Source organism: Clinocottus analis, unplaced genomic scaffold (assembly GCF_023055335.1).
Source record: "Clinocottus analis isolate CAN_PGR_092001 unplaced genomic scaffold, fCliAna1.0.p SCAF_2, whole genome shotgun sequence".
In the NCBI taxonomy this organism is placed as follows: domain Eukaryota; kingdom Metazoa; phylum Chordata; class Actinopteri; order Perciformes; family Cottidae; genus Clinocottus; species Clinocottus analis.
Window position 1 is genome coordinate 15263766 of NW_027175931.1, and position 15173 is coordinate 15278938.

At 42.6% G+C, this 15173-nt stretch overlaps 2 protein-coding genes across 2 annotated transcripts in view; both read right to left on the reverse strand.

Moving 5' to 3' along the window:
- On the reverse strand, positions 1–13600 carry wsb1 (WD repeat and SOCS box containing 1). The gene is made up of 9 exons (XM_068585608.1): positions 13218–13600; positions 11761–11929; positions 10170–10453; positions 6887–7018; positions 5955–6055; positions 3067–3239; positions 2486–2599; positions 1457–1564; positions 1–1251 (listed from the first exon to the last, which is right to left on the reverse strand). The coding sequence occupies exons 1-9, from the start codon at positions 13255–13257 to the stop codon at positions 1089–1091; spliced, it is 1284 nt and encodes a 427-aa protein (XP_068441709.1). The 5' UTR covers positions 13258–13600; the 3' UTR covers positions 1–1088.
- The window catches only part of cuedc1b (CUE domain containing 1b), a 23601-nt gene continuing 20237 nt past the window's right edge, over positions 11810–15173 (reverse strand). Inside the window, exon 11 of the mRNA XM_068585609.1 lies at positions 11810–11929. Within this exon, the coding sequence (XP_068441710.1) occupies positions 11926–11929 (4 nt within the window). The 3' untranslated portion in view covers positions 11810–11925. The remainder of the gene's footprint in view (positions 11930–15173) is intronic.

The following is a 15173-nucleotide window of genomic DNA, read 5'->3' on the forward strand; positions in this document are numbered from 1 at the left end:
TTTAGATCGGCAAAACGTTGCACCAAATTTAATTCATGTCAAGGAATGTTGTGATGAGTGCTGAACTTTGTAGTCAAACGGATTTGTTGTTAGTTGAGCGTTCCAAAACTGTTTCAAAAAGTCCCACAATATTTAAATGAACATGAAATGTCCCGAGTGCTTATGATGCTTTTCTGGCAAACCAATCAAATTGTGTGACGAGTCTCTGGGCCATTAAATACATTTTTTTTTATATTTGAGAGCTTAAAAAAAAAAAATCCAATAATGATACATCAGTTACCTTAAATAACTTTTGTTTAACAACTGCTAAACTTCACAGGTCTATGTGGACAAACTGTGAAATGATGACACCGTTTCAAAAATATCTTTGGCATCACTGTACTTCAATTAGTCACACCAGCTGACATATACGGATACCAATATATCTGCCCAGTTGATTTATCACTCTCTGGCTTGTGAAGTAGCTAGCTGTTAAGATACTATACATGCTCAATCTCAGTTGCTCGCATATCTATATATTGGCCATCAAACAACTCCATCCTTTAAACAGCCCACATGTCTCTTCCCTTTAGCTCACCCACTGGCAAACAACAAACCTGCCATTAAGCTTCTTATAAGTTGTAAAAAAAGATGACGGGTTTACTGATTCTGGTGGAGAGCTGGAGCCAGCTGGAAGAGGAGCTGAATACTTTTAGGTGCTACTGCAAAATGATGGAGGGGACAAGAGCCTCCTCCCCCTAACCCCAACATTGACTTGAAGTACTTGCAAAAATAAATATGTATGGAGCACAAAATATCCTGCTGCGAGTAGACGTGGTGGGGTTTGAAGTTTCAGTAAGACTTTCCCTCCGAGTCTGATTGCTCGTTTGTTCAGCAGAGATCTATGAAAAAAAAAGTTCCTTTTTCGGAACTTTCATTGGTTCTCCAGCATGACGCTGCTGCGGCAAGTGCAGTTAGGTCAGCTGGTGCCGGGGTGTGTGTGTGTGTGTGTGTGTGTGTGTGTGTGTGTGTGTGTGTGTGTGCGCGTGTGTTTGTGTGTGTTTGTGTGTGTTTGTGTGTGTGTGTGGTTGGGGGGGGAGGGGGGGGGGTTAGATGACTTTGTAGGTCAGGTAGTCACAGAGTGGCGTAGGAATAGCCAGGCCCTCCACCTGCTGGGTGGTTATCACCCGGCGGAGAGACATCCTACAGATGTGCTGCAGACTGGCCACGCTACGAGGAAACTCCCAGAAGTGCACACCACCATCACGAGTCCTAGAAGAAAGAAAATGAGCGAGGTCAGTGGAAAATTTCCAAACAAAATCTAAAAATAGCTAAGAACGCATACAGCCTGCGCATAGTGCCGGCTGAGATTTAAAGGAACATGGACAATTGACTGCGTTGGCTCCTCCCAAGGCCGTCAATAAGGTCAGACTGAGGTATATGACCTAGTGTGTCTGTACATGTGCGAGTGTCCTACCCAGCAGCAAGAACACTTCCTTCAGTGGAGGAGGCACAGCAGAGGCCGTTAGAGAGAGAGGCGATGGCCTGAGGAGCCCGTTCCTCTATGCTCCAGAAACGCACCAGCCTGAGCAGAGAACAAACACACAACACTGCTGTCACAATGAAAACGGCATGCATTAGATTTTATTTTGTTGGGGCGACTGAAGATCAGTGGGGAGCATGTTCGTCATTCAGAGGATCTGCGGTTTGATCCCTAGCTCCGCTAGTCCATGTTGACGTATTCTTCATTGATAGCTGTGTGTATGGTGTGTGAATGTGTTTGTCACTTTGGATAAAAGTGTCAGCTCAATATATCTAGTAACGATTTGTGATCGAGTCCCCGTTCATGTTTGACCAGCAGCACAGACAAACGTAAACAATCACCACCTGAACTGAACCGCAGCGATCCGGATGACTGAGCATTTCATTACTAGTTTAATCTTCATAAATATCTCTAAATACCTTTTCCTATGTACGTGCATGGAACTATAAAAATTATGTTTAAAAAAAATGTTTTAATGCCAGTCTAATAAATGCACCACAGGAATGCACCGTTGGTTTTGTTACGTTTGCGGAGCTCAAAGGCTACAATTACATTTGACTTGGAGGCTCCTTGATTTCTTCTTCTTTCGCAGATTTAACAGCAATCTGGCAAACAGTTGGGGGAGTGGAGAGGGGTGGCGGGGGGGTTCTGCACTTGGTTGTTTACATAATAGCTGAACATGTGGGTTTGTCTAGGCTCACACTGAAATCACTTCTCGATCAGCATCTAAACACCAAGGATGAATGTTTCAGCACCAGATCAGATTAAAAAGGGCAGCGCTTGCAGCAGATATATCCAGCCTTAGAGCGCCTGTTCAGACACACAATATCCCAGAAGAGAGAGACAATCTGACATGTTCACAATATTCTCTCTAATATCTAAGATATGTAGGTATGTTGCTGTGATGGCAATTGCAAACGAGGCAAGTGGAGTAATAGTAGTTTGGTGTCATTCGAGCCGTACCTGTCATCCGTAATGGTGGCAATGTGGCGACCATCAGGGCAGAAGCTCACAGAGCGAACCCAGCGGTCATTTGCCCCACCAGCAAAAATGGGTGATGGAGGGGGGAAGAGATGGCTGGAGAAAGATGAATGCATGAGCTTAATAAGCAGAGTTTCACAGGTTCAAAATGACCAGTAGCTAGTTTCGAATGGTGAGGCTGTTTGATAGAACTTTTGGCTGAAAAAATACATTTCAAATTATAAGTTGCAGTAAAATATTTGCAATAAAACACACATTTACCCAATTCAAAACTCTCAGGTGAGACGCAATTACAGTCCTATTTGACCTGGTACGCCCAGTAGCTCATGCTAACAGAGATATAGATATAGCTGTATGATTGACTTTACTGAGTGAGTTCAGACTAACTGTGGAGAAGAGTCAGAAAGAGCACTGACCACTGTTAGCTGAACTCCATCCACTGAGGAAAACCCTAAGATATGAAAGTTCCAGGCAAAGCCAGTAAGTTAAAAATAACTATTTGCCTAAGAACACTTCTGTAATCAACTAGAAAGGTTTGTATTTATAGTGTGGTATTTTCCTACCCCAGCTCCAGCAAGATGGTGGCCTTGTGGTGGTCCCATACGATGACCCGGGTGTCATAAGAGGCAGTGGCCAACAGCGCGCCATCTGGTGAGAACTCACAAGACACCACATCATTGTGGTGCCCCTCCAGCTTCCGGATCAAGGTTAATTTATCCATGTTCCATAGGAACACCTGCAACGTGAGAAGAGGTTGGTTATAGCCCATGGAATGATTTGGACCGAGAATAGATGTGCTATGTTACACTCATCATTACAATATGCACAGAAAGCATTTACAAATTCAATTAAGCAACAGGAAATAAAACCAAATTAAATAGTGGTACTGAAGTTATGCTCAGTGTCATTTGTAAAAGTTTAACCAGACCGATCAAAGAAAAAAAAAAAAGCACACGCTAAACAAGCGGCATGGCTATATCAAAATGCAACACTACATCTACATTGATTAGCAGCTTTATGGAACATGATTAAACTACATCATCAAATGTATACATCTTTTAAGACATGACTTTATAAATATTTATTAATAAATAATGCTATTATTTAAACAAGAGAGAAAATAAAACAAGTAGTAACTTAAGGTAACATAAAGTTACTCCACTGGTTTCCACTTTCAGAGTTTTAGTTCAGTGTGTTTACAATAGGCTCGCACCTCCGGTAGAAGCCTACGAAGAGAGACAGATACTGCAAGAGAAAAGAATATTTTATGGCCAAAGGGTTGATACCTCTGGCAAAAAACACATATGCGCACACGCACACACACACACACACACACACACACACACACACACACACACACACACACACACACACACACACACGTAGAAAAGTAATTATCTGTGGAATTTATTATTTATTTATCTGTCAGAAATGTCTTTTCTCCAGTTCTATTACTTCTTCAACTTGTAACTCTTTGGTAATAAAAAATGCTTTAAAGTGATGCAAATGCTGCTCGTGAACCAATGCAGTTCATCGTTTACGGAAAAAAAAAAACATCATGCAGACTTATGATTTAGTTATTAGCTGAATTCCTCCACTGTGTACTAACTTGTTTAAATTTTTTTAAATCTCAAATTTAAGTGAAAAACATATACATCTTTTGTGCTGATGGCGAAATGTGGATGGAATACAGTAAAATGTATTGCTGTTCCACTGTTGCTGCCAACAGCATAAACTCCTAAATGCTTTTTAGAAAAGCAGAAAAATCAACAGTAGAACTGCAGATGGAAACATGGCACATAACAGCTAACATTTTTAGAATACAAGAGCTCTGCCAAAGGCACAACAAAGAGTTATATTTGAAACCAAAACTAATATACAAAAGGGGTGGGGGATAAACTTTTGTGGCTGGCTGAATGTTTTCTACAACTTGCCATTACAATGCGACACTGTGTGCAAGCAGTGGACAGAGCTATTTAAAGAGAGAGGAGGTACGAGGGGGGGGAGGGGTAGTGAGTTTTGGGATGGGGGAGGAGAGGGGGGCGGGGGTGATGGGTAGAGGGAGTGTTTAATAACCACTTTCAAAAAAGGTGCAATGTGTAACACCTAGCCACATGCTCTAAAAAGATAGGGGCATACAATCGAAATTGGAAGTCATCAGATTTCAAAACAAACTACTAATGACTGCTGAATTTCAGAGCTGGTAAATACAACATTATCTTATAATGTCCATGTGTGTATACACGTGTTGACCCGAGCCATGTGTGTTTACTGAATAACTAACTGGGGCTGTACTGGCCCCCGTAACGTTTCTTTTAGATTGTTTCTCCTCCTGCCACCATGGCACTACTTAGCCAGGAGGACAGAGAAGGCAGCTACGGGGGACGATACAAAACTTCAGTTGGCGGAGTGGGTTGGAACGCAACTTCACTCAGGACAAAGCGCCGGGGGTCTGAACCTGAGGGGGCCTTCCCAGATCCCCGCCAGATAAGCAAACTAACGTTAACCAGGTACAGATCTTACACATTGCACCTTTCATGACAGTTGAAACTGAAATCAAAATAAATAGAGGAACTGCAACAGCAGAGGTAGACAGACACGAAGCAGCACCTACGTACAGACTGGTGCCAGGCTGCCCCTGGCCAGGCCTTTGGGCATTGCGCACTTTGCGTCCCCGATTTGCACCGGCTGCTCAAAATGTCAGCGCGGCGCTCCCTTCAAAACCAATCACACACTGAGCTCTGCCACCACCTGTGACAGGGAGAGCAAGACACACACTGTAGGGACACACACACACAGCCTAACAAAGCTACCACCATGTCTACATCACAACCATGTTCAGATGGATCTACAGTTGCAACATAGGAGATACGGTGAACAAATGGTGGCCAGTCTATGGAATCAATATCCAGAAACATGTCTGCCGTAAGGGCTGCAGATACATGGGTGCTCAATTCAACATGCAATATAAGAAGGACATGGGTTTCTTATCTTGAATACCTTGACAATATGCAAGGTTTACATGAGGTGAGAATTGTTTTCAAAACTGCATCAGTGTTTTTGGAAGTGACTTCAGAAAAGTAAGATTCCCCAGTTAGAATGTAGTTTCAGTTTGATTTCCCATTCTTCAACATACATACTTTGGTATCTGAATTAAATGATGGAACTAGTTTACAACAATAGTGAAAACAGTAGTCTGCTCTGCATGCAAACTTCAGAACACCAAAAGCCTGTTTTTTTTTCCCCCACTGCAAACAAAACCAAACAGCATCTTGATGCAGGTGGAACAACGTATCATGAAACCGAGCACCGTTTGATCTAAGGTGGAAATGGACGGGCAGATGAAAGTGTTTCCATTTTTAACATGATTGAGCATAACTGTCACAAGCAATTGAGCAAAGATTAGCTAACAATCCCCTCAAAGCAGGTAAAAAGGAACCTGTATACGTACTGCTTTGCCAGCGCCGACTGAGCACAGGATGGAAGAGTCGGGGGAGAAGGCGCTGCAGTACACCCAGTTTTGATGACCCCGCAGAACCTTCACCATGTTACCTACAAGACAAACATACATGACCTCAGCTGCAGTACACCAGGTCCTTTACGTTCCACATGTCACTGTGGTCACATAATGAATCATGTTTAGATGTTCTCAAAACCGTATGGAGTAAAGGAACAGGAAACAATGGAGAGAGAAGGGAGGTCTGATACATCACAAAAGGTTTGGGGTCAGAATCGAATCGCGAGGCAGTGGGATGTACTTAATTCATTTAGTTGTTAGGTATTTTGGAATTATTACAGTTATGACAACAACTACCGTATTTAAGCCTCATACTCTTCTTATGGTCTTTCCCCCCCCCCCGCCCCCCAACCTCTCACCCATAATTTATTAAGATGAAACCAGTTTGGTCTTTTGATGGGATTGGTTGACAAGAAACATACACCACATCACCAGACTTTGAGCAGAGATAATAATGTCCATTAACAGTAAACCAAAAATTAGCAGCATGTGCAACTGATTGGAAGCGACCCATGAACAATTCCTGGAAGATTGCAGGTCACACCACTAATGTTATGGATAGGGCTATGATCACATGATCTGTGAACGCTTACTGGGAGTGTGTGAAGGGCTGCATTTTGTGGTGCAGCAGACCGAGGACTCATAATGTCTGTGGGCCTTGTATTTCCCTATAAATACACACATAAGTAAAGACTACCAATTCCCTTGTTTAATTTACTTCAAAACTGGCATTTCCTTTGACAACAGTCTGCTCTGAGTTGAAGAAACAAATAACTTACCGCCTTGGAATTAATTAAAAGAAAGAAAAAATAAAGAAAAAGACAGTACAATGACAATGCTTCATTAAAAACAGCTCATTTACATACCATCATCTTTGAGGTCCCACACACGGAGGGTCTTGTCTCTTGATGCAGAGACAAGCATCAGACTGCCATCAGGAGCAAAGGTCAAGTCTCGCACTATATCTGTGTGGTCCATCAGATTCAGCAACAATTTTCCTGCACAAACCATCAAATTACAGACTATCAATAAACTCATACATAGTCACATATAACTAGTCGTCAGTCAAGTTTGAGAGCGTGTAACATAACAATGAAGAAGTTAGTAGTCTGATGTTTACAGGCTCAGCAAGAACTTAAAAGAACTACAAAAACCTACAAAATAAAACAAGGTGTCGGCTGGCTGAGGGAGATCACCTGACAGTTTCCTACTTGTTTGATATTGTCTCTTGAACAATTATGACTCAATTATCAACATTATGATCGCCTGTAACAATTCTGTGACACAGAGTGTCCGTTCATTGACGTTGCCCCTGAATGCATCAGACTGAAGACACGCGTGTCTTGTTTACGTTCTAATCAGAACTTTCTCGCACACTTTGAACCCAGACACAACATTCACCTCAACATTTTTATGGACATAGTTACTCTACAACCAACCCAAAGCTAGTCATGGAGTCACTGAGGAAAGAGAGGTGGTAGTAACATGGTATCAGTGGACATCATTGCTACAGAATCTAGTGTCACTGAAAATGTGCACATTAGTATTGAATGAGTTCCAGAGAGTTACACTGCCTGGCCAGACAAAAAGTCACCACCTGGATTAAACTACTGCTGCCTACTGTACAAGCCTGTGGGGGCAGTGCTATGATCTGGGGTTGCTGCAGTTGCTCAAGTCTAGGTTCAGCAATGACCAGGTTATTCCAGCAATGGATTTTTTCTTCCCTGACGGCACGAGCATATTCCAAGATGACAATGCCAGGATTCATCAGGCTCAAATTGTGAAAGAGTGGTTCAGGGAGCATGAGACATCATTTTCACACATGAAGTCCAGACCATAACCCAATTGAGAATCTTTGGGATGTGCTGGAGAAGGCTTTGCGCAGCGGGCAGACTCTACCATCATCAATACAAGATCTTGGTGAGAAATGAATGCAACACTGGATAGAAATAAATCTTGTGACATTGCAGAAGCTTATCGAAACAATGCCACAGCGAATGCGTGCCATAATCAAAGCTAAAGGCGGTCCAACAAAATATTAATGTGTGACCTTTTTTTTGGTGGCGATTTTTTTTTGGCCAGGTATACATTTTAGTAATCGAGCTGAATGCTCATTACCTATAACAGGAGGGTTTGTTTGAAGAGAAGTCTATTACGTATTATTAAATAACAGCAGCTTGTTACGTCACATGATTCAGAACATGCTGAATTTACCTCGAGGATGCTGCTACAAGACCCATTTTATTTTACTTTGCAATGCTGGAAATGTAATGTTCCAGTTGAAACGTCTATTCTATTTGTTACTAATATTGAATTAATAAAAGATAATGGCTCAATAAGCCCTCTGAATTGAATTTTGAGGTGCTTAGAGATTCCCTCCCCTATGTGCAATCATTACGGTTGTAAATAATAATTTCTCACTCCCCATTGAAAGTGCATTTTTTCATCTGTTTCTTTTTAATTTTTTAATGCATATTTGAATTTAGAATATTTTTGATGGCCCTAACGCCGACCTCCCGGCTGTTCAAATATTTTGTTTTGCTTCACCATTCATCCATTCCATCCATTATACAAATCGCTTATCCTGTTTTAGGGTTGCGGGGCGCTGGAGCCGATCCCAGCTGTCAGGGGGCGAAGGCAGGGTACACCCTGGACAAGTCGCCAGTCCATCACAGGACAGACACATAGACAAACATTCACGCTCACATTCACACCTACGGGCAATTTAAAGTCCAATTAACCTATGCAGCATGTCTTTGGACTGTGGGAGGAAGCCGGAGAACCCGGAGAGAACCCACGCTGCCACGGGGAGAACATGCAAACTCCACACAGAAGGACCTGCCAGACCAGCATCCGAACCCCGCCCCACCCGGGATCCGAAACCTGGCCCCTCTTGCTGTGAGGCTTTCATTGCTAGCCACTTCACCACCGTGCAGTTTTGCTTCACATTTAAACAAAAGCTAAAATCTACGATAGAAATGACATCCCTACATGGTTTTCTTCCAATGAGAAGATCAAGCCTGTTTACCATTTAAAACCCTGCTCAAACCTATTTATCAACAGAGTGATGGCACTGTGCATCTTTGAATCATTTATTTTTTTCAACTTCCCATACTGGTTTTCTACTTTCACACCGTTGAAACATGACTACCTTTGGAGGATCAGCTTTTAGCCGCGTGGACATGTGTTGATTCAACTTAGTGCTTCCAAAATACCACTGCTTTGTTAGATTTTGCTCTTATTATTTATAGAGCTGGGCAAAGTAGAAAAAAATTAACTGATTAATCGCATGATTTTTCTGCGATTAATCGCATTATGCGCCAAATTCAATAATAAAGTAAAAACTAGTGTATTGCATGCTTTTATTTTAAAGTAATGTTATTAGAACAATATAACAGCACTCTGGAGCAACAGCAAGTTAACATACATATATATATATATAGTTTATTAAAAAAACAACCTTTTTTTTTTCAAAGTCCAGTCTGTGTTGCCTTGAACAAGTGCACTGAACATCTTGTGATGTGAGGAAAGTTCTCCTCTTTGAAAGAAGAGCAAAGATTCTGAGGTAATGCTCTGTCGTAGTGGATCAGAACGCGGGTTCAGGAGCTTTGCGCATGCACGATTAACTTTCAATCTAAACGCGGAGCCTGCTGGTAGACTGCTGCTTTTACTACTGCAAAGCTGCTCTTTGCAGCAGTCCTGCTTGTCGAGAACAGAAGCTACAGAACAATACGTGCTTTCACGTCAGTTGGCGAGGCTACGGAAGCGCATGCGCGTCTTAAAAGTAAAAGCAGTGCTGTAGTAATACGTTCATGGCGTTTATCTTATTTACTTATTTTTCATGTTTGATTGAAGTAGTCCGGACTGGGAGAGCCGTAAGACGCCCAGGTCTGAACTACGCCGTCTGGAGAGATTTGAAGCGATAAGCCCCTCACAATGCAAAAAAACGTAAAAATGCCCAAAAAAAAAAACATGCAGTCAACGCATGATCAAATAGTTAACGCTGTAAGGGATTGCCAGATCAATGCAAAATTAACGGGTTAACTTGCCCAGCCCTAATTATTTACCTTGTTTCTTTACTCTGATCTAAATGAAATGACTTTGTTTTATGACTAACTAATGAAGAGGGAAACAAACATGTGTTCTCACCAGTGTAAACGTCCCAGATCTTGATGCGACCATTATTGAGGCCCGTTGCCAGTAGCAGCTGGTCCTGACCAAACTTGAAGCGGTGCCACTCAATGTTTACACAGCGGCTCTGCTTCTCAGGCACCGATGAGCCGAAGGCCAAGCCCCAGACGATGTCACCGCAGTCGATTGTGTGTTCGCGAGGCTCGCCGGCTTCCGGGATCACCTGGCCACCGTTGCTGTTCTGACGGGACAAGCGCCGAGGGCTCAAGGCATTGGTGGCCTCTCCACCGTGGCCCGTTGCACTACAGCAACAGAGAATGGAGGAGATACAACAGGAGGTCACGTGAGACAGCCGGGGTGAGCTGCTAAGATGAAGTTGTTTCTCTCAATGACATGTTGGAGGTGTGTTAGTGCTAAACCCTCTCCCTCCAGTTACCAAATAGTGTAAAAAAACAACAACAAATATTTGTTTGATTAAACCTGCTTATTTTGAAGAATATCATAGATAAAACCATGATTTAAAACATTGCATTTCCTATAATTTGTCACAATAATGAAAACCCTACTTGTTTGCAGACAGAAAGCAGAAGGAAAGGTTTGGTTTACTTTATCAAACTGAAGGTAATGGCTCCAATATGACTAATGACTTTTGATATAATCCCCTCGATGAACAAATGTATTCTCTCAGACGCACGACGCTCGGAGTGGAAACTGAGCTTGTTCAGCAGAAAGGGAGCTGATAATACACGCCACATGTCATTGGCAGGGAGGAGCAGCTCTTTGTGTATGTTTTGCTTTCTGTGTTAGGTGGGGAGGGGAACTGAGGGCCAGTCTACTAATAGACTGCTCCATTGTAAATGTAAATCTATGGGAATAATTGAGCACATTTATGACTTGTTCATGTATTGCAAGTAAACATTTGACTGGATTATCTGCTTTTAGTGGCTTCTTCTATTTTATTAAATGATTGATATAACAGCACAGTGAAAATTAACAATTCTCCAGCTGATTATGTTTTTTGCTTCTCCAAAAGCTTTCCACACTTACTGTAAAATCTATGAATATGCATTATCACTGAGTAAAAAGAGTATGCCCACTATCTGCAAGAAACAACAAGTGGCATTAACTAATGATGCCAGCATCAACTTCCAGTTAATCTCGGGGTAATTTGCAGTTTACGAAGTTCCGGTGATTTACATGCCTGCAGGATAAGAGCATTTACTGTTTGAGAACAGTGTGTGAGCAGGATGACTGGTGTTGTAAAGGACTTGGAGTTGTGATGATATCGTGCCCATCCTTTTAGCTTTTAGCCATTACAGTACTTTTCCCTACAGTTCGGTGCAGGCTTTCAGTGGTACAGCAGTGAACATCCACTTAAGAAACACATCATCAGCTGTGCTGTGCTGTTAGGTTCAATTCCTTTTGTCTTGCCGACATTGAGAGATTGTCGTTGAGTTTTGTCATTTCCCTCAACAACTTGACACTATACAAGGTTTGTACCATGAGGTCACTTGTTTTTGTTTTTTTAATGCATCTTCCAAATGGATACTTTAAATGTTGATGTTTTGTTAATCATGGTTGCTACAATACTGCTTCAAATGATACTTACAAGTTCTTCAGACATTTTGTCCAGGGAATGAGCCTGACAATGCGATGCCCCTGAGACCAAGCAAAGTAGGAACCATTGGGTGCAAAGGCTACAGTCCATGCCTCACGCCCAGACTTCTGGTCGAAGGGAGCAACAGGCACCAAGAGTTCCCCGATGAACTTTGCCTTACCTGAAGAAACAACAGCAACAGTTACTTTCGCTACACCCATGGAGAGAATCGCTTACGAACAAGTTACAGCACCTCTGCTTATGCAGGCCAATCATCCCGGAGTAACCTTTCCCCTCACCAACATGAGAGGGCTCGTCACTGATGCAGGCATCCCATTGGCTTACTGTGCTTACCCAACCAGTGTTACAAAAACATGTGGGCAACTTTACAAGGTAAATAGGTTAAATTCACTTTGATTAAACAAATTACAGCAATAACTCAAATGCATGTAGCTTTTATGAACACACTGCATACTCCCTTGACCTATACTTGCCCCAGGTCAATGTGTATAGTATAGGACAGTCTGATCTGGAAAGTAACGTTTGAATAACATTTAACATTAATAATTGTATAGGTTCTGGCACTACAACAACAATATACAATTTCCCGACACACTGGCATCAAATATTTGTTTTAAACTCAAAGTAAAGAATAGGGGGTCTGTGTGTGTGTGTGTGTGTGTATATATATATATATATATAGATATAGATATATAGATATATATAAAATCAGTTTCTTTATGACCAAATGTAAATATAGTGGAAGCCATTCCTAAAGAATGCAGTGCGGTGTAAGAAGACAGATAAAGGAATTATACATCCGGATGGGAAGGGAAAACAAACAAACACGCTCAGGTGTTAAACTGAAACATGTATATTTGCAGTTAAGGGCGTTTCTTTGAAAGGATTTAACTCAAATGCTTCACTAAGATCACAGAGACATAATATGTATATTTCATCAACATCCATGTCCTATTTAGTGACGTCGTACAGCCGTACTGAGGTGAACATGCAGACGCACACGGATGGCTCGTCTCCGTGATGCGAGAAGCGAGACTATGAATCACAAGCGAGCGCGTGGGGGAGGGACGGGTCCGAGCCTCCGGCAGACCCCGCGAGGGAAGTACGTGTTTAACCACTAACGTAAAAAAACAAATGAAGGGCGGAAACACGCCGTGTTTGTGTTGTGTTGGCTGTCAACCCGGGTAACTAAGACGATTCTAACCTAATGACACGACGAGCGCGAGTGTTACACGGTGACGCTGCTGCTCCGCGCCAAGCTAAAGTTGCACGGACGAGGGGATAAACGGAATAAAAATAGCGCCTTTTACATACGCCAGAACAATAAGGAAATCATGCTCACTGCCGCCCACTAAGCTGTATTCTAACGAGCTGTAGTTTGATGTGATAATATTTTTACAAACAGACCGCTGAGAAATAATGAATCCAACGTCGATATTTCAACTTACCTATATCATTTTCGTTTACAGAGTCTGGGAAGCTTGCCATCTAAATAAGAGCACAGACCTAAGAGAAAGCTAAGCACGGACTGTAAAATGAGATATCTAGCTTGAGAGGAAATAAGCGACGGGACGGCGGGTTTGCCCTTCCGATGTCTGCCGAAGTCCGTTGAATCCCTCCGCCAAGCGTAACGGTCCGGGTGGAGAATACAGTCGTCGTTCGCCCTGTGTCAATGTCTTGTTTTCATTTATTTCCTCGAAAATACCCTTTATTTTGTATTTAATCTATTACAATACTGCTCGGGTTCTATTCAAACAGCCTGTAGTTAGACAGTTTGCTTCGGTAGACTTCAGTACGACGCCTGGTAGTACAATGGCTTCAGACTGAATTTTTTTTTACCTAGAGGAGGCGTGACCAATAAGAATGGGGGAGGGGTTCACTTCCACGTCAGCAAAGGACTGGGCCATCAGGCTCGTTTGTTAGAGCTGCGCCTCGCCTGGAATCCAGACGAGAGCAGGCGGTCGCCGCAGGAGGCGTTGACAAAAAACTGCCATCAAGTCGGACAGTTTTCAGCTGCCTTGAAAGTATTAGCAGGAAGTTACGGAATAAAATACTTCCTGTTAGTTTCGTCTACTTGTAGTTTACAGATTACGTTTGAATTTAGTCATATGTATTTTTTCAACACGTGGTTTTTGCTCTCAGATCTAAGAGCCAATCAGCGCTCTGATGTGGGAACAGACAGGCGAACAAAACGTACACGGACCCACCTGGCTCTGAAATCGAAGGCCGCCTTGCTCTCGTGAGAGTATCGTTGACCGTGTGTGCATGACGTCAGAGCAAGGCGGGAGCAAGTCCGACACAAATCTAACCGGCATGCATTGCGCGTCGATCGACGGCGAACGATTTTGCACGTAACTGGCTCATCTCCCAACGAGCCTAGGGCGATATACACTCTTGCAACTCCAACTGCGGCTGGCCACGCAGTTGGATCGACGGACTCGTTTTGGTTTATGGTTCCCGTGCCTTTTCCATACGCCAGAACAACTACCGTACCGTAACCACATCCTTTGAGTCTCGCATTTCCGCCTTCATAGCATAATACCGCTGTTTTTAAAAGACATAGCAGAGACACGAACAATGGATCCCGTTGAGGAACGTTTGGCGTATGAAAAAGGCACGGGAACCATAAACCAAAATGAGTCTGTCGATCCAGCCGCAGTTGTAGTTGCAAGAGTGTACATCGCCCTTAAATGACCCTTAATAACCCTCCGCCTTCTAACTCTCCACGTTTAAATGACCGAACACAAACAGATTAAAGGTGCATACCGCCCCCTAATGTGCCGGAGTGTGTACCGTCACATTAGTTCATCTCTTCCATCCTACCAGCCTTTAAAAATGAAAAATTTTCATAGTGCTATTAATACCTGTATAGTCTAATCTAAGTGTTGCTATGATGATATCCTCCTTCCTCTCTTTACACTGCCTTGCGATCAAGCTCTGAAGGAATGAGCTGAGTCCTAAAAACAGGAAATGTGTTTTCATGTTTGATGTGAAGTACTGAGGCAATTTTGTAATTTATAATTTGGGGTTATACTAAATTAATCAAATTTTTTTTATAACCTGACCCCTTGGCATTAAGTCACTCTTCCTTCCTAAAAATGAATGACTTGCCATTCTAGGAAGATTTGTGGGACCAGGAGGAGAGGAGGCAGAGGCCTGAAGTTCAGAGAGCTTGTCACTGGTGTAGGGGCTTTCATCGAAGATGAAGGCAAAGTCATCCTCACTCACTGGTTAACTATATGAAGAAAGAACGTTTGGACGTAACTGGGAGCTCCTTAAATGTGTAAATACTTGAAAAAACACGCCAGCCTTGTTGAAGACGACTTCAGAAGAGATTAGTTCAGAACTCACACAACCTTCTAAGGTGCCACCAGAAGCCTCGTTTGGAAGAGAATAGATTCAAA

Excerpts from the sequence above, each read along its gene's own strand:
- wsb1 (XM_068585608.1), bottom strand. The coding sequence starts at position 13,257 with ATGGCAAGCTTCCCAGACTCTGTAAACGAAAATGATATAG. Across the intron at positions 10,454-11,760 it reads ACAAAATGTCTGAAGAACTT|TGCAACGGGCCACGGTGGAG; the intron begins GTAAGTATCATT and ends CTGTTGCTGTAG. Across the intron at positions 1,252-1,456 it reads GGAAGTGTTCTTGCTGCTGG|GACTCGTGATGGTGGTGTGC; the intron begins GTAGGACACTCG and ends TCTTTCTTCTAG.